We start from the raw sequence: 25,915 nt of genomic DNA, 5'->3' as shown, positions 1-25,915 counted from the left end.
AAGATGTTTATTATCTTCAAAGACCTCACTCATCCTTTTACCGTTTTTTGTTTTTTTTGATTCCCACCCAGGTTGTATTTTAACTTGATAAACGAAATAGAAAAATGTATTTGGTGGAAATGTCACTTTTGAAGGTAATTCTTGGCCTGAGGACGTAATCCCCCAACGTGGGTGATTACAGAAACATGTATGCACATATGTAGCCATTAATGTTTGTATAAATAAAATTAATATATATATATATATATATATATAACTTGAATTCCTTCAGCTATAATCAAAACCAAACCTTATGAAGAATTCTTGGTAAAATTATTACAAGAAATGGAAGACCATAACAATTAAACGACAGCCACAGCGTGACACACAAAATAAATGACACACATGCTATTCTATTAATATACAGATGTTGCATTTTGGTATTACTTGTGCTTGTTGTGGCTATCACCCTGGTTGAATTGAGTTGGCTTCCACTTGACTAGTACAACACCTCTGCCTACTTTCGCTGATCCTGAGTTAAGTAATGCCGTCAGAGCCAGTAGCCTTACTGGAATCAAGGTTTTTGATTAGCTTGGCAACATCATGCGCAGATATTTGTAAGTCACATAATGTGTTTTCAGATACAGAAAGAGATGGGGGGGCTCATCGCATAGGGTAGAATAAGCTGCAAAGTTTTTGGTAAAGAGCTAAGCTTTGATGCTGACGTGATTACCTCAGGTCCATTGATGATGGTTGGGATAGAGCACACATTTCTAATCAGGACGCTGTTTGTTATTTGCCATAATTGGTGGAAACCAAGCCATTGCTTAGCAACTTTGGATTTGACGGACTGAGCATACAGCTCTCTCACATTCTTTACTACTCTTTTACAGTGGTCGTTGGCAGTCATGAAGGTGGCTTTAGTCTCAATACATCTATTACGATGGAAGCAATGGAAATAGTGATTTCTGTGCGCAATAGCAGCAGCACATTCTGGAAAGAACGACAGTTGGCTGTTATGTTGTTGCTGGAATTTTTGGGGAATGTATGAAGCGGTCTATACCTGCAATTAACCATTCTGTCAGGTCTGATACTATAGAGGGCACATTCTTTTTAAACATGGAGTGAAGAGGTAGATCTGATATAAAAGTATGAAAGCTATCCCAGTCAGCCATAGAGTATCAATATACTATATGATGGAGAGGTATGTTGAAGGACTTATTACATTTTTTTTTTTTTATCATAATGGAGACAATCATTCTGCTAGATCTACAGCTGGTGTGCTAACAGTTATCTCATAGGATTAGCAAATCTCTCAACAGAGGCTTCCTTTCTAGGGCAATTGCCCTTGACATATCAACGGCTTTTGATAGGGTATGGCATAAAGGTCTACTCCACAAAATCTCCAGCTATAATATAGCTGGAAATGTCTTTTCAATCATTAAATCATTTCTCTCTGATAATTCATAAAAGTAGTGATTGATGGGCAGTATTAATGCTGGAGTTCCTCGTTATTTTCATGGCAAGTGTTCGTCTGAGCTCCAATCTATGTTCCCCCCTCACCAAACATTCACGAGAAACACTTGTCTAGCTGAAAACACTATCAATAAGTTCCCCCTACTCTTTATCTGTGCCGAAACCTAAACGTAGATTCCATAAACAAAGTTTCTCTCTTAGAACTGCACGCTTGTTTTCCAGCTAACTACAATATGGTTGTCTTCAAGTCCAACATAAACAAATTCTTGATGAACCATCCCCTAAAATAATCTAATTTACCAAAGTTCCTCTACTTAAGATGACTATGGCATGTTCCCCTTGACCCCCGTACACTCATTAACCCTTATCCTCGAGTGGCTTCTAGGTCTTGATAAATGGTGACTCCTTTGTAAAAAAAAAAAAAAAAAGAAAGTAATATGATAAAGTCCAACTCCGCCATACCATGACAGTAGTAGTGTCAGAACTATGCCAATGGGAAATCTCGGTTCATGGTAAGGACACCCAGAACAGATTGGTCTGACAACCAGTGGTATTAGGGCTACAACTCGACTATAAGAGCTCTAGTGAAAATCCAAGAAGTGACTGTTTTGGCAAGCTCTAGTCATTCTGTCCTTACATATATGGAGAAGCACTTGGGAATCTTCCCATAACAAAATCCCAAAGAAACTTTTTCATCAATAAAATAATAAAAAAATAAAATTTGGCATGAAATAATATGATATATTTTCTGTAAAATTGACAATATTAAATCATAATCCCCCCCCTCCCCATGCGATTGTGATTCAAAGAACAACCATGTCTTGAAGGCAGTGGTCCTTAAGAGACGACACTTCATTTTTGTTCATCACGTTTTGGAATCTATTTCATATTGACATTTCAAAACAGTTTGTCTTAATTAAAAATAAATAAATATAATAAAACCATCTCGATGACATTTTGGTAAATTGAATTTTTGAATTCTGTGGAATTGACTAAATTTTAAAATTTATTCTTTAACACTTTCTTTGCTCAACTTATTCATCACATGCAAATCGTCAGTATCAGATGCTCTATTTTTTTTTTTTTTTTTTTGCATCCAATGTAAAAAAAAAAAAATTCATTTTGTTTTATCATGACCTGGTCCCAGTTGATGCAGTGTAATGCTGGTTCTGTGCAGTTCTAGGAGGTTCACCCTCGCAGGCTTTGCCTTCTCCTTTTGAGGAGGAGTTAGTTTATTGCTAATGGCCTGAACCGCTCTTATGGGGGAATGCTAATAGGGCTGCCCAGGCACTTTTTGCAGATCAGAGCGCCCCACTCAGGTGTGTTGACTTTTCAATCCCACTTTCTAACCTTGCAGTCACAGTTCTTGCAGCACGACAGAACTAAATACCTCTTTCATTTGTCAAATATCTACTATACAATTCAATTGTTTTAAATAGCGTAATATACTTTTGGAAGGAATTACCTAAAGTTAAAAATAGTACAAGCAAAGAAGATCGTAAGGTTAAATTTCATAAATTCAAAAATAATGTTTGAAGAATAAATTATCTACAAAGACATTTGTGAGTCTATCTTATGGAATATTTAAGAGAATTAGTGTCTTCTAATGTATAAAGAAAAGTCAGGTAGATTCTTAAAGTTAGGCCTAAATAACATTTCATCTGACAAATCGATATTTGATTCTATCTAAATAGTGAATAATGGACATTTTCAATCTCTATTTTTCACATACAAAAGAAATTTTGGTGCTTATTCAAATGGGCACTTACGGCAGCAATTAAAAGTAAATAAAATACAGAAAAGTTTGTATAGTGTACATACTCATTACAGAATGAAGATGTCATATTCCAAAAATTACATAAATCAATCATTTTTTTTTTAACTAAGAAAATCAATATTTATGATTTTTAGAGATTTTACTAGTAAACTGTATTGAACATAAGGCTGATTTTTTTTACTTCAATACTTCTATTTGAGTTGTCTCTCCTTATTTATATTATTAGATTTCATCATACCCGACAAAAATACTACTTGCTTAGTTGTAAAATCAGATTTTCATGAATAAAAAAAACTTACTTGATCAAATTACGTAATTTTTTTAATATGACATTTTCGTTCTGTAACAAGTACAACATTATACAGCCTTTTTTGTATTTTCTTTACTTTTTAATTGCTGCCATAAGTGCCAGTTTGAATAAGCACAGAAATTTCAATTAATTCTATCAATGACATATTCTATCTGTCCCAATAATTCTTTCAGTAACAGATGCTTCACTATTTTCATTGGATCATCATCATCTCTGTTGATTATCCAATGAAAATATTTTGTTTGTTACAAGTGGCATTTACACTTGCTGGGTGCATATTTATTTATATCTTCAATATATTCAATTACTTATGCATAATAAGCCTATTTCCAATTTTCTTCTAGAAATATCTATATCTATAAAAGTGAATGTGTGTGAGGATCCTTCTCAACCTATATACTCAACAAATTTTTAATTTGCAGTCTTGAAATTTGATATATAGTGTATTCAGACATGTGGAAAACTTTTTAATCAGTTTTCACCCCCCCCCCCCTCAAAAAAAAAATTGAAAAATTGGTACATGAGTCACCGGATTTTTATCTGTTTACCATTTCACGACTGCATATGCACGAATCGTTTACCTTATGTTACGAATAAGTAGGTTTGAAAACATTTTGTATAGGTTGTGTTAAGCCAGCTTAATGATTATTGTATTTGACTCACTGTCTTTTAGGCTTCAGTTTTGATCTCAGCTCGAGTACTTTTTTTTTTTTTTTTACTTGCAAGAAGTGAACTGTTTAGAAAAAAACATAATAATAGCATGCATATGTCTCAATTTTTTTTTTTTTTAATTTAATGTTATGTTGAATACTGAACAACAATGCCAGATACATCTTGTAGTAAATTAATTGAATCCCAATTTGAAAGTTATTTTGTTTGAATATCAATTTACTGTCATTCATACACTTTACAATGGCATAAAAACGCGTTACAATTTTCAGAATCACATGTATTCAGTAATAACTTTTTTGAAATCAAACAAAATTTTAAAATACCTTTTAAACTTTAAATAAAAAATTCATATTCAATACTTAGATTATGACAATGTTTGTTAACATATGCATTTAGTTTTATTGCAGTTTGCTATTAATTTATATATTAACTAGCAAGACCCATTAATCGGCGTAGCCTGGTGAAAGCCCCTCCCCCTTCACAAAAAAAGTAAACTACAGTTGTTGTTGGTGGCCACTGCCATCCCTGAACAATTGCAGACACTCGCAGCTGTGGCTGAAATGAAATAATCTGGCTTTCACTGGCAATTAGTGATGGTTTGGGCGATAACATGCAGGTACTGTTGGAATTTAAAAGAAGCAATTTCGGAAATGTGTAAATCCGTATGAATGAAAAGTATGAACAATGGTTCATTAGAATAATAATGGAAAGTAAGAACAAGTTTTAGAGGTTGGGGATTCTCACTGTATATGGACTGTTAAGAGTGATCGAAATCAATGGTAGCAGTCCTAGCTGTTTCTGTTTGTTGTTCAAGTCTTCCTCTTTGTTTCAACTCTTCCACCAATAGTATTAAAGTAAATTCCAGTTTTATGTTGTCTTTTTTTTTTATGTGCAAAACAAAACAATTATGACTTTTTCACTTCACTTTGAGTATTGTCATGTTAAGAATGGCGTTTGGAATAGACATCCCAAACTTCCCATGGTAAGAACAGCTTTTGGAATAAACACCACTAATCTCCCCGTCTTAAGAATGGTGTTCAGAATAGACACCCCCAACATCTCCATGTAAAGAATGGCTTTCGCAGTAGACAACCCCCTTTTTATTAGTGGGGGGTTGTGGAAAAAAAATTCCCAAAAATTTAACCATGATAATCAGTGTCAGCATACCCACCTGCAAATGCTTTAAAAGGCGGGGGGGGCAGTATTGGTAGGAGAGAGAACGATTTGTTTATCGTGCGTGTGTACAAACTTAGTAACCAGTGAATTACAGTGCATAATACACGTTTTTTTTTTTTTTTTTATCTCTATAAGTACTTGTCTCTGCAAAATTTGAATGAGATTTTCTTAATCAGCATAGTCGAAAACTTATAGAAGTAGTGATTCTAAAGAAATTGTGCAGGTGAACCTAATGTTCAAATTTACCCCCTCATAAAAAAAAACCCACCCCAAAAAACTTAACATGTGCGCAATGTTGAGAATCGGTCTTGAAAAGAAATTTGAGTAAAATACTCCACACCAAATTCAATTCCCTATGTAATGAAATTTACCTTAAAACTTTAGCATAGGTAATTGGTGTAAAAAAAAAAAAAATCCGTATTTGTTACTAAAACCAAACCCTAACTTTCAAACACGTGTGCAGGTCTGTCAATTGAGGTATGGAAGAAAAAAATGGAAAATATCTAAACAGTTTGATGAAATATATAAAATATCAACTTAAATAAACATAGTTATTTGAAAGGATATGTGATAAAAAAATAAATTACTAAAGAAAGGTTATGTATTTCTATATATTTTGTAATATAAGGGTGGTAAAAAAGAAAATAAATATAGTTAAGTATGGAAATAGTTTGTTTTAAAATAGGAAGAATATATACAGTGAGAGTCAAAGTGAGTGAAAGAGAGAGGAAATGTTTGTTGTTTTGTCTTCAGAGAGAGAGAGAGAGAGAGAGTTGGGAAGAATATATACAGCAAGAGAATCCAATAGATCGTGCAGGTTTAAGTAAACTATATAGAAATGAATTACCTAAAAAGAAAGCATAACTATGTTTGAAAAAAATATAATTAATTAGTGAAGCGAGTGATCAATTTACTCATAGGGCAAAAGTAAGTATCATTGCGACGCCATGTTTGAATGGTGCATTAGCATTCATTTAGTATGCTACTGCCATTATTCTGGAATATAGGAATGGCCAGAGCTCATCTAATCAGAAGGGGCGGAATTAGTTGGGAGAGACTTTATTATTTTTTTTTTGTAACAGAAAATGAGTTTACGATCCAGTTACAAAGGGTAGAATACCTCCCGGTGATTACCGAGAGTGGTAAGAGGACTTGTTATTTAGAGGGAAAAATAGGAACTACTTCCTCTAAAGATGGTTGCGATGGTGATGTTGCTCCTAGAATGGAATGTATGATTATAACAACCAAATTTGTCTAAAGTTACAAAAGATGGTGGCTAATGGTCTAGGCATAATAAATTTGTATGTGACATCTGTTGTTGCAAATCTACAGTACTTTGGTCCAGAGGGGAATTTCTACAATCAAAATATTATATAGATGATCAAGGTGTACCACATTTATTAAATTTAATTTTTTCTTAATACATGTTCATAATTTGTTTTAACAAGGTTAATGTTGTGGTCCTGTGTAGGGAGTCACAATATTAAGGTGAAAGAGTCCTAGTGTTCACTGCAAGCGGTTAAACTACGCGTGTGCTCTCTAATCGACGGCAGAAATGTCGGCCTTACATAGTGCCAGATGAATCCATGCTGTCATAAATATAGGGGTGTTCACTACCCCTATAAAAAGTGAAACAAAACTTCAACTAACACCGGGTTATTACAATGTCTAAAAGTAAATATGAACATTTTTTTTTAATGGTGACTGATAAATTTATAAGATTTTATTCTGTTTTTATTTTACGTGAATAAAATTTTGTTGTATTGTTTTGATGTATCTATATTCTCTGTTTGTCTCTACATATGTGTAAATATAACTTTTATTTTGTTTCCATTGAAATGAGGTTATTGATTAAAATAAGACCTCACAAAATGCATCATAAATGTTTTCTTATCTTTATATGTTTAAGGTATATAAACCAATTTGAATTGATGCACATAATCAAAGAATTGTTCAAATAATTTGTTTTTATAAGTTTTCTTTCTACTAAAATTGAAAAATAAATAAAAGTGGCATAAAACTTTTGCCCCCCCCTTCCTTCAATTTCGAACTTAACAAAACTTTTGATTTGAAAAAAATACAAAACTATCTTGATTTTTTTTTTTTTTTTGTACTAAATAAATATTTAGATATTTATTCAAATCAATTAGGGGATAAGGAACCCAGCAGGAGGGGAAAATAAGAGGAATAGTTTTCAGTTGACACTGGTTGACCGTAACCTTCACACATGGCATTCTGAAACAAATATAAAAAAAAAGACGAGTAGTTCAGTTTTACACCAGCTCGATTTATTTTTTAACTAGCCTGGGTACCTGGCATTGCCTGGGTCTTTGGAGGTGTGTGTTGAACAAAAAAAAAAAGTGCTAGTAGGCTGCAGGCTCAAACCCATACTGCGAAGGAGGAAAAGAACGTGAAAAAAAAATAAACGTGACGTCTTTGCTGTTGCGTCCGTCGCCAAACTAGAAGTGACGAAAGTTTAAATTAAGGTTAGTCAATCAAAGAGAGGGGAGGGCTTTCAAAAATATCAGCGAAAAAAGCGACCACTCCTTGTAGAAAAGTGTTCAGTGGAGGGTGAAGGAATTAATGTTTTTGGACAATTTTTTTGATATTTGTTGTCCGATGGGTCGAGCTTAAAAACGCTACTGATCTTGTGAAAATCCGTTGCCTCTGTCGAAAGTTTTAGGCAAACATACATACATACATTTAAACAAATGGGTGAGATTTATATTATAGATTTTACACAACTTAATAAAATTATTTAAACAAAACTTTTCAATAAATAAGAAAAAATTTGTGTGCGAAAGTGAAGGTCCACCAGTGTCAACCAAAAGCTGTTTCTCGGGTTTCCTCCTCCTGCTGGAATCCTTAAACTCTAATTGACTCATTTTTTTTTTAATCACTCTTAAATGAGATGAGTAATCCTCTCCTATGTATGAACAGTTTTGGTTTAATTCTAAAATATTGAATATTATTGATTAGCTGAATGCGACTCTGATATCTATTTTTCTTATTTTTGCAGCGCACTCAAAGATCAGTCGTCGTGTCATTAATGTTTTATTTGGCATTAGATGGCAGTGGAACTTTGCAGACTTCAACAATCCAAAATCGTTTAAAATCGATTTCTGCATTCACTGAGGAACTTGGGGATTTTGAATTAAAATTTAGCAAATCTTCTTCTTCGTATCAGAAATACCATTATTTAGTGACTTATGCTCCGAACTTAGACATCCTTACAGAGACAGTCCAAAACCATTTCCAAATGGAGACCTGGGATAAAGGAAAGGCACTCCCTTATTTTGTGCTTGGTGGACGATCCGTTCCAAGAGATTCTCCAGGTGGTCCAAATTTTGTTGTGTATCAAGTTACTGCCACTTTGCCGATGGAAATGGAAATCTTATTCGAGTCTCAAAGTTTCAAAAGACCAAATTCTCTTCAGGGAGAAACCTTTACAGCATTACTAAATAAACACATTGAAGACTTTGACAATCAATTTGAAAACCGATTCCATTTGAGTGAGAAAGGTTTAAAAACTGAAGAGATTAATTTTGCCAAAGCTGCCTTAAGTAACATGATAGGGAGTATTGGGTATTTCTATGGGTCATCTACTGTCAAATCGGCATACACAGCTGAGCCTGTAAAATATTGGAATACACCATTGTATACCGGTGTGCCGTCAAGGTCTTTTTTCCCTCGAGGATTTCTCTGGGATGAAGGCTTTCATAATTTACTCATTGTACAATGGAACCCAGCGATATCGAGAGACATTATCTCCCATTGGTTGGATTTAATCAATATAGATGGCTGGATCCCACGTGAACAAATTCTTGGTTCTGAAGCAAGACGAAAAGTCCCGGCTGAATTTGTTGTTCAACATAACACAAACGCTAATCCACCAACACTTTTCCTTCCATTACAAAAAATCATCAAGCAATTAGTGCTTAGCAATAAGCCAGAAGACCGGGCATTCCTAAAGGCTGTTTACCCTCGGCTGAAAGCTTGGTATGCTTTCTACAATGAAACTCAAGTCGGTAATCTTCCTGGCTCTTATCGTTGGAGAGGAAGGGACCCTTTTGTTAAGCGGGAATTGAACCCTAAAACGCTGACTTCTGGACTGGATGATTACCCTAGAGCATCTCATCCAACAGATTATGAACGACATGTGGATCTTCGATGTTGGATGGCCCTGGCATCTGGTGTGATGCTTGACATTGCTCGAACGCTAAACATGGATTGGAAACCTTATGAACAAACATATGCCTTGTTGACTGATAACAAACTGCTCAATGAACTTCATTGGTCAGAAACAAGGCAGCAGTACTGTGATTATGGTTTACATACTAGCAAAGTAAAACTTGAAAATCCCAAAATGCCTCCACCAAAACCTGGACAAATGTCAATGAAACTAGAAAAAGTGAGGGTGAGCATCACAGAACCAAAAGATCAATTTGTTAATTCATTTGGTTATATCAGTCTTTTTCCGTTCTTGTTAAAAATAATCAATCCAAATTCTTCTAAACTTTCAAAAATCCTCAAAGATTTAAAAGATCCACAGTTGCTTTGGACTGACTACGGTTTGAGATCATTAGCTAAAACTGCCCCACTTTATAATCGGTACAATACGGAACATGATCCTCCATATTGGCGAGGAGCGATTTGGATTAATATCAATTATTTGGCTCTGCAGGCTTTGTATCATTATTCCATCACAGAAGGACCCTATCAAAACCAAGCAAAAACGATTTACGATAGTCTGAGAAGTAACATCATTAGAAATATGTTTAAAGTCTATTCAGAAACAGGCTACATCTGGGAGCAATATAATGATCGCACCGGCAAAGGAAAAGGAAGCCATCCTTTTACGGGATGGTCTGCTCTTGTTGTTCTAATAATGGCTGAAAAATATTAAAGAAAATAACTTTTGAAAAGTAATCACTAAAATTTTCAATTTTTCAACATAAATGAATTTGAAAATCTAACAAAACCTAAGTATTTTTATTTTGTTTCTGCATCTCTTTTTATTTCAGGAATTTGTGAACTTCTTTAAATCTCGCCGAGCAGAAAACCAAGTTTCTCCTCAGATACACCCACATATCCACTCTTCATAGGTCGAAATCAAAGCTGGATTTTGATTCCTTTTTATCCATTTCAAGCTGTTATTTATTTATTTATTTTTTTTTTTACTATTGAAACATTTTTTTTATATTGTTAATGAATTTAAAAAAATCTATTTGTGTAGAATTTATTTTTGATCATAAAAAAGAAAAAGAAGCCTTTTTAATTTACACTTATTGGTGAGAATATATTCCACCGCAAGAAAAAAACATGTTGATTTTTCGATTTGTTTTTTAATTTTTTCTTTAGAAAATTTTTTTCTTTGGTTGTTATTGGTTATTTTTTTTTTTTTCTTTTAAATAATTGGGTTTTTTTATTTTGTTTAAAAAATGTCTAACTGAGAAGGGTGATTTTTTTTTTTTTGTTAGAGAGATAAGCTGTGATCTTGCATAAGGCCATAGGGGTGGATTCTTTAGTGCCCCTTCCCATCCCCCATGAAATTAACAGAAGTCTTATTCATAGAAATTTCTTCATTGTGACCTTTTTTGGCATTTTTTATATTACTTGATTAATTTTAATCTCTCAATTCACCTTTCCTCCTTATTCACAAGAAAAACAAACCAATCAACCACCAAAATTTACCAAAAGAAATTTTTAGCAAGAAAAGAAATGAAGTTGATGTGTTTTCATGACCGTATGATAAGATTAATTCAGTGTTGAAAAAACAGTTCTCTTCTGCCTTTTTACTTTTCAACATTTTAGAAAAAAATGAACCCCCCCTCCCCTTTTGCACGAAAAGAGAAGATTTTAGATATTTGGCTTTTTAACAGCAAAAATTTATCTAAAACTTTTATTTTTAAAAATTGCCTTAAAATTTGTTTATCAATAAATAAAAGAAATTTATTTTTGTTTTTTCTTTGTTTTTATTTTTTGATTTTTTACTATTCTTTCAATTTCAGTAAAAAACATTTTCATTGTTTTTAACAAAATCTTTTAAAAAATTTGTTTTAAAGAAATATTTGAATGTTTTTAATCATTCACTTTTTAATCCAATTAAAAACATTTTTTTCAATGAACTTTATAAAAGGATTTTATTTTTTTTTGTTTCAATTAATACTCATTTTGTGTTTTCTAGTTTTAAAACAAAAGTTTTCTATGTTGTATTCTTTATTTTATTTTCAAAATGTAAATTCCCTGTGATACATTTACACACACCCACACACGCACACACATTAGTCTCATTCTCACACACACACACACACACACACGCATATATATGGTTGCCTGATGAAATCTTTAGAGTGAAACAATAGATTTATTGTTGTGACCAATGGTAATTTTGGTTACAGTAATTGAATGAAATAATATATACAAGAAAAAGTAAGTCTGAAGTAATATTGGTTATATGAATTTAAATAGTAGCCTTAGTTTAAAAATATAAACATACTAGTTGTACCTACCCGGTGTTGACCAGGAATAAAAGCAAAATGACTGACTCATTTACAAGTGAACGAAAATCAATTTTTTAATTTCATAATCAAATTATTTTGTAAAATAGAAATTTTAAAAATTCCTTTTTTATACTTGACACTAATTAATTAATTGTATGAATAAGAATGTGTAATTATTATGGAGCCAAGAAACACACATGCATGTTTGAAGTAACATTATATATATATATATATATATATATATATATATATATATATATATATAATTGGAAAAATTTTCAACCTTTTAAAACTATCAAAAAAAAAAAAAAAATTAATCTCAAGTCCTTTGCAGGAAAATGATTTTACTGGTAAGTCAATCAATCTCCTGCAATCACTGTATTAGTTTGCTTTCCAGAATCCACAATAGTCCTAATATTATTTCAAGGATCATCAGTTGTTTACCATGAAACACTGTTTGGGAGATTTATTAAAAACAAAACAGTATATTAAATCATGGCTCTCCAGAAGAACTGATACCTTAAAAAAAAATAGCAGAACAAAAATGTTATAGATATCAGCTCTATTTTCTTGCTCCAGATTAATTTGGCTAACCTATTCATGTTAATAAAGTGTCTTCCGAACCTGTAGCATTCGTCTTTGCTCCCCCCCCCCCCACCGACTCCCACCCCAAAGGAAGTCCTTGCTATTTACAAAATTGCTCTATTTTAGAGGGTTTGGATGAATCTTATATAACACTCAAGGGAGATAACTCAAAATAATTACATAACTTTCTTTTAATCTGTTTTGGTAAATAAGGGAAAATGTCTCCACTCTAACAGTTTTCTTAGCTAACTATTTTTAGAAAGAAATTAAAGCCAAATACAATATATTTGTGTCAATAGTGGTATAAAAACAAAAAATAGGCTAGTTCAAATTGAGTATCAATGTTTGCCAGATCACTATTTGAATATCTGCCAAGATAACTTTCTTTGTTAGATGATTTGAATATAAAACAATTGAATATATTATATTATCATGTTGTCAGCACCAATCAAACATGTTATATATTCATATTCTCGATGTCTTGCTGATTGTGGTGACGGCCAGTTGCTTGATCGTCAAATGAGTGACAGGGTTGAAAACTCAAAGCAAGGCGTTTTCTCCCCTGAAAATTGTACTAAAACATTAGAATATATGAAAACTTTACTGAATAAAACTTAACCATTACTTGAAAATCAATAAAACAAACTCCCAAATCATTGTCAACTGAAGTCTGTTTCTTTACAGCAAGGAAGAGGGGGATGGCTTTTGATTATTCCTTTTTGAGAGCCCTTGTTTCACGTCTGCTGCAATCTGTTCCTAATCATCTTCTCACCAAAAAAATATTTTCTAACTCCCTCAATAATGCCACTCTCATGTTTCACTTCCATTTACTGATCTAACTTTTTGACTTTGCCAGACAACCTTTTGCACTAGCATTCTTAAATACATCTTTTAAAATATTTACACATTATATTATGCTAGCTGAATATCCAATATATATATATATATATATATATATATATATATATATATATATATATATACTGGGTGTCTAAAAAATATACACACATACTCACACTTCGAATTACAATAAAACCTTTATTTATGAACATAGTGAAATGGAATGGCTTTGAATACAGATGACAAATGTAATTGCAGAATCATGTTTGCAAATGTTCAAATTGATGACCTTATTGTCCAGATAATAGTTAAAGTGTATTTTATATATATGTAATTTAAAATACTCTCCAATCAAAACTGCTTATTAATAAAAAAGATAATCAATCATTGAAATGAATGACAATATTATGATTACTTTGAGTTGGTTTAAACTCAAAGGCTCATTTTAAGCTTTGTTCAGTTGAAGAAATGTACTAAACATACACTACACCCACATATATAAAAACCTTCTTTGCAGATTAAGAGATGCATATAAAATAAACTTTTGAATATATTATGCTTACATTTTAGGACAAGTTTCTTAAAAAAAACAGTTTCTTTTAGATGAGTGAATTTATTTTAAGTGTGTTTAATGTCATTGTTTATTCTTGTTGACTGATTTGGTTTTCAGTCATAGACACAGGAAATTGTGGCTGACCTATTGTATTTGTATCTGGAACTGACAGGTTGTGTGTGTGTGTGTGTGTGTGTGTGTGTGTGTGTGTGTGTGTGTGTGTGTGTGTGTGAATTTATCATGAAATTCATTTCTCTGCATACACACGCTCTAGAAAAAATAGTCTGAAATGACTAACTTTGGTAGGCGGATTTGAATACAAATGTATCGGTCGTAAACGATAAAATAAAAAATAAAATAAACTCCAACTTTCTGTGTCATTGACACAAAATGAAAGTAATTAACCAAAACAACTATTTTATGAACAAATTTAATATTTTTGTAAACCATTTTAAGAATTTGTTAGAAGTCAAAAACGTACCATATAATATAGAATAAAAAGAAAGAAAAAGAATATGATTTGCAGATTTATTCGACTGTCAGAGGAGGCCTTATGGAGTGGCTAAGCAAAGGATTACACTTGATTGGAACTTGTATTTACAACAAAAAAAAAAAAATTGCATAAAAAAAACAAACAATTGTTAATAATCTTTACTGAAGGATAAGATTAATTTGAATGAAACCAGCATAAAATGATTTCCCCTTTTGATTCAATTGTCCAAATAACCTAAACCAAATAACCATTTCTTTTTTATATTAGAGAAATTTAAATTACTTACCAAGAAAGATTTTTTAATACTTTAAATATTTTAATTAAAAACATTTAAACAAAAATTTTAATTTTAATAAAAAAACTAAATAATTAAATAACCAGTTTCCTTCTCTCATTAAATAATAAGAACGGATATTAAGATGCATCCATTTTATGTGTAATTGAGTAATGATATTTTAAACTTAGTATGACAGACTAACTGACAAAGCATCTTATGGAGATGATTGGATGCATCTAAAAATTGTTGCTGTGTGTGTGTGTGTGTGTGTGTGTGTGTGTGTGTGTGTGTGTGTGTGTGTGAGAGAGAGAGAGTGTATATATGTGTGTGTGTGTGTATATATATATATATATATATATATATATATATATATATATATATATATATATATATATAGCATTGTTGCCGCTGACACCTATATTTGCATAGATAATACCATTTAATAAGCTGTTAATTTAGTCCACAAAGCTGGTAAACAAAGACGACTATAGTAAAAAAATGACTTGTACAGGATTCAAACCTGTGCCTTCAAATGTTGTTTATTTCCTAAATTAAATTAACCGTTTACTTCATAGTATTACCTACACAAACATGAGTATCAACAAAAAAAGCAATATAATGCACAATATACTATCAGAAATGAATGCCAATATCTATATATGTTTGTTAACTTTTTTAGATTTTACATTAAAAAAAAAAGTAAATAAAATGAACAAACAAAACAACAAAAAAATTAAATAAAAATAAATTTCTTGGTTTCTTTTCAAGTTTCTGTATTGAAATGCCAGAAATTTCGAGAAGCTGAATTTTATTGAAATTATGTTTATATTACCAAGCATTTTCTGTAAGGCCTTTAAGAATAACTTGGGATTTTACAACCAACTGACACCCAGAGATGTTGATACACCTTCTAGCATGTATTAGTAAAAGTTCCTCTAGTTGAAGTCTTTTTTTAACACTGATAAAAAGTAGGGCTTATCTATCCTTCAGTATCTAGATAGTAATTGTCCAACTTTATATTAAATAGTCTTTCTGGTTGAATACAGATAATTGTCTTGAATGGTGGCTGCTATTTTCGAAGTATAGCATACTAATTGTGCTGCATCAAAATTAAACTGAAAAGATGAATAAATATGCATTTATATTATATAAACGTATACATACGTACATATTATACATACATATAATATGAAGGAATGAAGACTGCTAAATTAAGTAAATAAAAGCATATATATATATATAATCAATATTGTACATTTATAGAATGATTGGGGATTAGACGAACTGAAAAGCATCTAATCCATCCAAATGTTGTTCAACTTGATGAATGGATTAGATACATATTGACTGCATCCTGCAGCTTCTCAGTTGTGCATGATCCATAAAACCAAAGTTGTGACATACTATTGAAATATTCGTTTCTGCATAAGAATATGGTTTTCTTCAATGCTATGGTAAAATTTCTGAGGGGGTGGGATCACATTGTTCGTGTGTGCAACTCTTAAGAAAATCTGCCTAGAATCTGTTCATTTAAAAAAAAAATTTTTTTACAGAAAAAATGCAAACGATAATTCCACAAATTCTGACAAACTTTAATTTGTTTTTATGTTATGATAATTTTTTGTTTTTAAATTATATTTTTTACAATTATCTCTTTAATTACAGAAAAAAAAAGTAACAAAAATGTTAAAATTATAGAGATAGCAAAATTGTATATACATGAATACAAATAACATTTGTGTATACAGATCATATGCACACAAAGAATAATTAATTGGCAAATTAAGTTGCAGTTTAATTTTTATTTTCTAACCATACGGCCCCTCCCGCCTGCCTCCAAAACCGCTTTACATTTATTAATATCTCATAAATCAGATTATTCTATTGTTGGCACTGCCCCCCCCCACCTTTCTAGTCAAAATTCTTTCCAGAAAGAAATCAAGTACTTACAAGGAGGGATCATGTGAAGGTTGCCAACATCCTAAATGAAAGTGTTTCTGTGAAGCAAACTGGAGTCGAACACATGCACTTCACCTCTCTACTATTAACCATTTAACTACCATCATTTCCTGGAACCATTTGTAGAGATGCTAAGATGCGTCCATTCAATCCGTGTCATTTAGCAATGAAAATCTGATTTCAAACTGAAATGTTACACATCTGGAAAGAAGCAATAACTAAATGTTCTGGCCATTAAAAATGCATAAAATAATTTTACTTACTAGTGAGCTTCATTCAACTAAAACAAAAATTAAATGTATCTATATATCTTTATACCAGGGTTTCCCAACTATTTTTACTTTCTATAGAACCCTTCCAACAAACAGTAGTGATGTCCCAAGGAACCTCCATACATAAGTATTGTACAATCTTATTTATTTGTTCTCTTTCATAGTGTCAGTAATATTTTTCTTTATACAACCAGTTTAGGTTGAGAAAAATGTCTCTCTCCAACTTGTTCACACTTTTGGAAAAAGAAAAAAAAAGAAAAACAAAATTAAAACACATAACTGGATTTTTTTTTTCAGCATTCACATTCCATACAGATATAAGAAAATCATGTTAAAAAACCCCTGAAAAATACATTTGTACATATATACAAGGGCACAAATAATCTCTGAAGGACCCATTGATAAGCTTTTAAGGAACTTCAGGGTTCCATAGCACTCTGATTGAGAAACCCTGCTCAAGTTATGCTGATTTTGGAGTCCATCTTTTCATACATAAATAGAAATATGTGATTAGTTGACAAAGGAATAGGCAGAGCACACATTTCTAAGTCGGTAGTTTTTACTATGCCAATACCTGAGTTCAAATCTCATCTAAGTCGAAAGGATTTTCTTCATCTGGATACATGTTTTATCAATGTAAAGAAATTAAGACAACATTAATAACATAATATATTTATATATTTTAAACTAAGTGACCTTGCCAATAAAAACAATACATAAATACATTAATCATAGTAACTTACTCTCACATGCAAATATTAAGTAGCATATTTTTTTTTTTTCATGAATTTAATAAATATTTTCTTCATGCTGACCGTGATGGAAGCTAGGTTAAGATAGAAATTGATATGGCTAGGTACTATTCTAACATTGCTCAAGGAGTGGGTATAAGCTAGTTTTTATTTAAATTAATATAAAAGATAAACCAAATAACTACAACTGGTATTTTGAATTATTTATTTTAAAAGTTAAAATCCACAATAAGCAAACATAAATCAGGCATGCGAGTTTTCTGTGTTAATTTTTTTTTTTTACCTGAAACATTTGTGAATAAGTCTTATAAAATTTGTTAATAACAATATTTAAAATGAATTTCTGAAGATTTCTATTTAATTTGGATGAAAAATCCAGAGTTTTTGATTTTAAAATGCACTCATTGTTTCACTAAATTCTGTCTTTGTAATATTCTAACTGATCCTCATGAATTCTATTAAGACATTAATTAAAGTCATGTAATTGAATATGAAGTTGGGCTATTGAACTTCTTTTCATCATCATCATAATCATCATCATGTGGTTTTGGTATATATGCAATTCTACCCAAAAGGATGATATCAGCCATGTTGCATGCAGTCAAATATGCACTCATGGCAAGTCTTCCACTGTCTATCCCACTTCATAGTTTCAAGTTTAGAAACTGAGATCTAAAGCTGTCAGGAAACATCAGGCCAAGGGAAATATGACGTAATCATTGTCTTTTTTTTTTTTTTTCCGATTAATCATAGGTTTAATGTTTTCTGGCAGCCTGCGATCTCATTCTACAACCCCCCCCCCCCCAAAAAAAAAACTAGGATGTAAACCATCAAGTTTCCTTAAACATTGTCTTTTACTGACTCGAGTATAGAAAGAAAAAGTAAAAACAGTGAAGAATGTTGCCTGTTCTAGTTTTAACAACATTTGACTATGATTGTTGTTATTGCTGTAGAGCATTATTCATTCATTTCATATAAATGAGATGATGATTATTGGAATTCGTTTCCCCCAATATCTTTCTAGTTAGAATTCTTTCGAGAAAGATATCAAAACCATTTGAAAGTTATCAACGTCTCTAAGTGAAACTGTTTCTGTAGAATGAACTGGCACACCCAGGTTGCCAGTCCATGTCATTAGCCACCGTCATATTCCTGACTACGAGTATGTGAGAGAAAGAGAATTGATCTGATGGCTTGCTTGATCAGCATGCTATACTTAGCAGCAGAGGTTCTGAGTTCGAATCTCATCCAGGCATTAGTATTTTTAGTCTGATTCTGTCCAAAAAGTGAACTTCAACATTTCATACTATAATATTAAGAATAATATTGTTTAGTTTTACTTATGTTTCTTCTGTAATTTAAGTACATTAAAAACCCAGGCACTGCTCGGTAGTCCTACTTAACAACAATTAATATTGTATAACAGAATGTGTTTTTAGTGCAGATAATCAGTTGAATCTACCTAGCAGTTTCATAGTGGGTAGATGGGGGACTGTATTATGAGCACTTGGCAACGGTATTGTCTCTATTGTCCATGTAGTCTCCAATTTCTCTTTCCTGGCTACGGATTTTTATCCTCAGCCCCCAAAATTAACAGATAAAATCATTCCTGTAATGACCTGGTCCCTGCTGATTGTGGTGTAATGCTGGTTCTGTGCAGTTCTAGGAGGTCCATGCTCCCGGGCTTTGTCGTTTCTCTTAAAGAACGGGTTAGTTTATTGCTAATTGCCTAAGGTGTCCTTACAGGGAAATGCCAACGGGGCTGCCCAGGCACTTTTTGCAGGTCAAAGTGCCCTTCCTCAGGGACGCTGATTGGTGTCACAGTTCTTGCAGTGGGAGAGAGCTAAATACCCTCCAATTTCTCTGAGTACATGAGATTTTTGTTTGAAAATGTATCAACTCTCAAAAAGTTACTTTTACTCTTGTCCTTTTAGTTTCTGCTTGTCAGCCTCCCTTACAACGTCACTATAGCTAAGTAGTGAGAACAGCTTATTAACAAGATGCTGGGTGCAGATTAAATTACTTTTATTGTTGATTGATTTTTTTTTTTTTTTAATGCCTTGGGATACAATTGATTAGACGTTAATTTTTTTAATTATTTAAAAAATATATATATTTGTATTATTTGAACTATTATTTTCATCTTAGTTTTTTATTTTCTCAACGTTTCGGCTGATGTAACCTCCGACCTTCTTGAGGGGTATCTTTTAAACTCTGGGGTCTATATGGAATTTCAAAGTGAACCCTTTATTTAATCTATGGGGTTAGATTATTCTCGTTCCGTCAGGATAGAAATTAGTATTGAGATGATTAATCAGAATCAAGAATTGGAAAAATCAGAACTTTTGGGGGTATCGGAATCGGAAAAATTTGTGTCCATTTTCTTATACCAAAACTGAATCCTTTAATAATCTTCTTTTTTTTTTTTTTTTTTTTTTTTTTTTTTTTTAAATCTTCCACTGCTGGTAATAATAATAAAACAATAATTATTTATCGATTTTAAACTACCAGTAAAACTAAAATCTGTAGGTCACCCCTTGCCACAAGGGTGTTTTTATGTTTGAGAAAATATATGCACATTTAACATGTGTTTTCATGGTAATCTGGGAAAAATAACAACTTAATATTTAGAGATTTATAAAGAATCAGAATCAGTAATTGTATTGGAATCGGGGAATTTAGTATGGAATCAATAATTGTACTGGAATCGTCCCATCACTAATAGAAATGTTAAGTAATTTTTATATTATTCTTAGTATCATTTGTAGGGAAAACTGAATCTTTAACCTCCAGAAGACTAACACTTAAAACTGACTGTTAATCAACACCTGTATCCATTGTGCCATGCGTCCATAAAGTTTCCTGAATTTGAAAAGATGTAAAAGATCAGCGGTTTTATTGAATAAAATGTTATGGAAATAACACTCAATAGTAATCCGGGCAATACAAATGATCAATTCACATCTTTAAAATTCTGATACTTAAAACCAAAAATACTTAACTTTTTTTTTTTTTATTGAGCGTTAAGTTTGCAAAGTAATTTTCATGTAAAATGATCTCGCACCTCTAGGATGACCTAATAAGAGGTTTCTTTGTCATCCTCTAAAACCTTTGTTATTATTTAAAAAAAAAAAAAAAAAAAAATCTTTGAATTATCATGTCAATTAAATTATCATATCAAATTAGATTGTTAAAAAAATTGAGAAACTTATTGTTCAATTTTTAGAGGGGTCCTCACTTTTCATTACATACATCTTCCAAAATCCTGCAGCAGAAAATGTATATGTAAAACACGTTGGTGTTTAAAAAATGGCTAGCACAACATAAAGTAATGGATTCTTAAATAAGGCTAGCATATGATGTAATCTCTTCACCTGTTATAAACTGTTGTACCTCAAGAAACTGTTATCACTATTAAAGCATCTTAGTACCCTTGTGTTTTCTACCTTGTCACATATGCAACAACCAAGTTGCTATAACCATCACAGAAACATTAAAGTTGACAGTAAGTTATTCATACCTTGGCTGTCGGTCATTCTTCCTGCACATGCTTCTGCAGTGATCCTTCCAGACTCATGGGATGTCTGTCATGTGATTAAACCTTCTTATATATACCTTTTAAAAAAACTAATCTAACACAAACCTGATGGAAAACAGGAGTCATTTATTCAAAATGATCTTCATTCCAAATAATTAACCGGTGTGTGTAGTGCGGAAGAGAGAGAGAGAGATCAAAATCACTAATTAGTTATATCTTGTTAGCTCATGTTAGTACACATTCAAAGCCCAGTCGTACTTCCAAACAGACTCTTTTTTTGATACTCTCTCTCTCTCTCTCATAGCCATGTTTTTTTTTTTTTTAATTCCATTTTCACCCAAAACAAGGCACAGTGCCACTTTGATGTAGGGGGCTACTATCGGGGACATAAGTTGCAGGGACTATACTATGCAGGGAGTTGAGCAGCAAGATGTCTATTCATATTACACTTGAACTTCTGCATGTCAGTACATTTGAGAAAGCAGGAACCCGGAAGGGAGTTCCAAAGTCTAACAATTCTGAGGAAGAAGCTATTAGAGTAGAAGGCCTTCTTACATCTAGGGAGCCGTACTATGTAGGGGTGGGATTTTGCTGCTTGTTGTGTTGTCAGGAATATTTACGCCAAAGTTTGTTGAAACATCCACCATTAAAATACTTGTAGAACAGGCAGAGGGAGTCAACATTTTGTCAATGCGACAGAGGTTAAAGCTTAGATGACAGTTTAGGACCTATCAGGTTGGTGACTCTTTTGAACCCTGTCTAGGAGCGAGAGACTAGTAGCAGATGCACCAGCCCAAATGTGACAGCAATACTCCATACATGGGCGGCGAATGGTGGCCTTGTAGAGGTACAGGATACTTTCAGGTGTAAGTAGCTTTCTGACACGGTAAAGAGAGATGTCGTATGTGATGTCATATCCGTTTTTTAGTATATTGCTACATTACAATTGACAATAGTTATTCATACCTTGGCTGTTGGTCGTTCTTCCAGCACATACTTTTGCAGTGATTCTTTCAGACTGATGGAAAGTCTATTATGTAATTAAACCTTCTTATTCGTACTTTCAAAAGAGTAACTTGACTCAAAACTGATGGAAGGCAGTGTTCATTTCTTCAATGTGATCTGCATTAAAAATCATTAACCAGAAAGAGAAAGGAATCACCAGTTATACTTCTTGAGCTCATGTCATTACACATTCACTTAGAACTGATTGTTTACATGCATACTTCCAAAATACAGTGATAAGGATGACCATAGATTCCGTTTCCCTACTTTTTTGATTTGCCTTGTGCCTAATTTTGTTTTGCTAAACATTTTGTTTTGCAAAATAATATATATAAATCAAATAAGGCAAGGTGATGGATCAGGCACACTGCAAAAATTGTGGCAAACGTTATTTTTTTTTTATTATTCATTTTTGACTGTGTCCATTTTAAAAGTTCAAAAGTGTATGAAATAATTTCAAGATAAGTACCGACTCATTTTTCTATTATTCTTGAACGATCAGAAACATACACCAAATTGCATTACAAATACTAAATGAATCGATCACATTTATCATCTCAAAATACTGTCTCAAAATTAAATTTTCTATTTTAAGTTCACTGACAATGTTCTAAACTAAACTGAAAATGTTTTCTTCTCTCAATATTCTAGTGTCTCCACATGATTCTCAATAGAAAAATACATATTTTTCAGTCATCTTTTATAACCTCCACCACAGTTGACGAAAACATTTGAATATGCTTTGAATGTTTTTTTTTGTTTTTTTTTTGTAATTGCAGGCTTAGATTGATGGATAGAACCATTTTCTATACTTTCATACTATTTAATAAAGACGTGCAACTTTGTGAAAATATGTGCTTTTGCATATATTTTCTATTCTTTATCTATATCAATCTTTTTTTAATCAGAAGCTCAATATTGTTAAGATATAACAAAAGAGCGTATATAAATAACTAACAATTTTTTTTATATTTCAAAGTCCAAGATTTTATTCATCTTATCAATCATTTTTTTATTTTTCAAAACAGAAACTACCGTAGATTTACAGATCTGTTTCGTTCTTGGGAGAACAACCAGTATTTGTAAGTCAATGCTGGATACTTCTACTGTGGACTTATCAGAAAACTAGAAGGTTTTTATATAGCGATGTTCTTTAGATAAAATGCAGAAAGAACCAAAGCAACTCAGATCGAGTCCATGAAGTTTTTTTTTGTTGTTTTTTTTACTATCTACTATGGACTACTATCTTGTCTTGTCATATATATATATATATATATATATATATATATATATATATATATATATATATATATATCAGTGTTTGGACGATTAATCAGAATTGGAATTGAGAACCGGAAATATCAGAACTCTTGGGTGTATTGGAATCAGAACAATTCTTTCCTATTTTCCAATGACAAATACAATTCTTTTGTCTTTTTTATTTGATTTTGTTTAAAGCAAAATCATTCACTGCATCAAAATCAATAAATAAATTAATTTAATAAATAAATTTAAAATCAATAAATATTTTTTATTTTATCATTACTACCAAGTAATGATAAAATAAAAAATATTTATTGATTTTAAACTACCAGCTCACCCCATCCCCATACAAGTGTGTTTGTACATTTGAGAAAATATCTGCACATTTAACATGTGTTTTTACAGTAATTGGGGAAAATAGCAACTTTATAGTTAAATATTAAGAAATTTATAAAAAATCGGAATCGATAATTGTATCAGAATCGAGAATTGTATTTGAATCAGGAAAAATATCGGAATCGTTTCAACACGCACACATATATAATTCTATGTTAGGAATAACAAATCATTAAAGACCTTTTCTCTTTAAAAATTTTAACTTATTATTTCTGGATTATTCTCCAATCAGCCAATCTATTTACATACTATCAAAATATTCTGGTGTTTTTCGAGTTTGTAAATAGACACAAGTGGTTAGTTTACAAAAAAAAAAAACGGAATAGGCAGAGTGCATATCACTAAGGCAGTAGTTTTTACGATGTTTCACATTAATCAAAAGGATACTTTTCTTAATTGGATACGTGTTTATAAATTTAAAGAAATTAACATAACATGATCACATAAAAAGATTACACAAATATTTTTTAAAACTACACAAAACAAACACAATTCCTCATGATTTTTTATGCCAATGAAAAATATGTAAATACGTTCGTTGTAGTTATTTCTTCTCTCATGCAAATGCTAAGTAGCATATTTTTTCGTCGAAATTTCACAAATATTTTTCTTTGTGTTAGATAGACAGTGGTAGAAGCTAGTTACAGATGGAAATTGATGTGACCAGGTACTGGAGCAACATTACACAAGCAGTGGTTATAAACAAATCATTTTTATTTCTTTGAAATTAAAAAAAAAAATGATGCTTGATATTTATAAACTCTGATCATTGGTATCCTAATCAAATGATATTGCAACAAAACAATATTAACACCTATGCATATTATCCTGATGTTTGCAGCATGTTACTTAGCATCAAAATAGTTATTTTCAGTTTTAGACATTTTTGTTTTTAGTTTTTATAGATAAAAAGCAGAGAAAAAAAAATTAGATCTTTGAGTAATGACGTATAAAATGCAGAAAAAAAAAGAAAAGATTTTTAAGTCAAGATGTATAAAATGCAAAAAAAAAAAATTTTTTTTTTTTCATTAACTGAATAACAACTTTTTAAATTGTTTTCTAAAATAAGTTCAGATTAAAAAATAACTTCTCTTTGTTGTGCAAAAGCAATTATTTTAAAAAGTAATTTTAAAGATTTAATTTCTCTTGTAATAGAATTTCAAACTCTTTTCTTGTGAATTTTGCCTGATTGTCGTGACGTGATTTCTCTGATGTTTGACTTATTTTGAACCTTTTTTTTTTTTTTTTTTTTTTTTTTGCAGTTAAAGAAAAACTTTTGTTTGGAAATTATTTACTATTATCATTCAATGTGAAACATTGTTTTTATTAAATGTTTGTAGAATTAAGTATTTTCTACTTTTCATTGTGACTGAAACATATTTTTTATATAAAAAAACTTTTTTAAAATACAAAAAACAAAAAATATAGAAATTTTATAGGTTAAAAAAAAACATCTTCTTTATCAAATGATAATTTCTTTTAGGTTAAACCAAAATTCTTATTTCTGACTGAATATCTGAGGTTCTGTATTGCTTTCTGCTGAAAATGGGAAAATAATAACATTTTCTCCATTTCTGCCATCCCATGATTTAATTTAAAATTCTGGGAAAGCTATATCATACGTAACAGTGCAAAAGAAGTGGGGGGAGGGCAAATTTACAACAAATAACTTTTACCAAATACAATGAAATTTAATTTTCTGCATAGCTTTACAGCTCTGAAACTTTTTGTTAGTATTTTTTATTTCCAAATTTGCTTTGTAGCTTTAAAGGCTTGTAAAAAAAAAAAAAAAATAGATCCACAATAGTAGTCACTTTTTAAAAAATTTTATTTTCTATGTCATATGTATAAAAACTCAAAAATTAAAAAAAATATATGTAATGACTATCACCAGACACATTAAAATTTAATTTTCGACCGATCTATACATTTTTAATTTAGTGAAAATGTTTTAAAGTTTATTTTATTTAAAAATAAGTTGAAGCATATCGAAGCTTTTGATCTAACATGGTCGACCATTTTTGCTTATAAGTTTTCAAGACTACGAAACAATTTTTGATATCAAAAATACTTACAGAATATCTCAGAA

At 31.3% G+C, this 25,915-nt stretch overlaps 1 protein-coding gene across 1 annotated transcript in view; it reads left to right on the top strand.

Moving 5' to 3' along the window:
• Positions 1-11,345, top strand: part of LOC145283689 (mannosyl-oligosaccharide glucosidase-like) — a 116,477-nt gene extending 105,132 nt beyond the window's left edge. The window contains exon 3 of the mRNA XM_080132715.1: positions 8,410-11,345. Coding sequence (XP_079988841.1) covers positions 8,410-10,296 — 1,887 coding nt within the window. The 3' untranslated portion in view covers positions 10,297-11,345. The remainder of the gene's footprint in view (positions 1-8,409) is intronic.
• The last annotated feature ends 14,570 nt before the right edge of the window (positions 11,346-25,915 follow it).

The sequence above is a fragment of the Euprymna scolopes genome, chromosome 8 (assembly GCF_053919585.1).
Source record: "Euprymna scolopes isolate OS-2025 chromosome 8, ASM5391958v1, whole genome shotgun sequence".
Taxonomy (NCBI): domain Eukaryota; kingdom Metazoa; phylum Mollusca; class Cephalopoda; order Sepiida; family Sepiolidae; genus Euprymna; species Euprymna scolopes.
The sequence above is the reverse complement of the archived record's forward strand: the minus strand, read 5'-3'. Positions and strand labels throughout refer to the sequence as shown.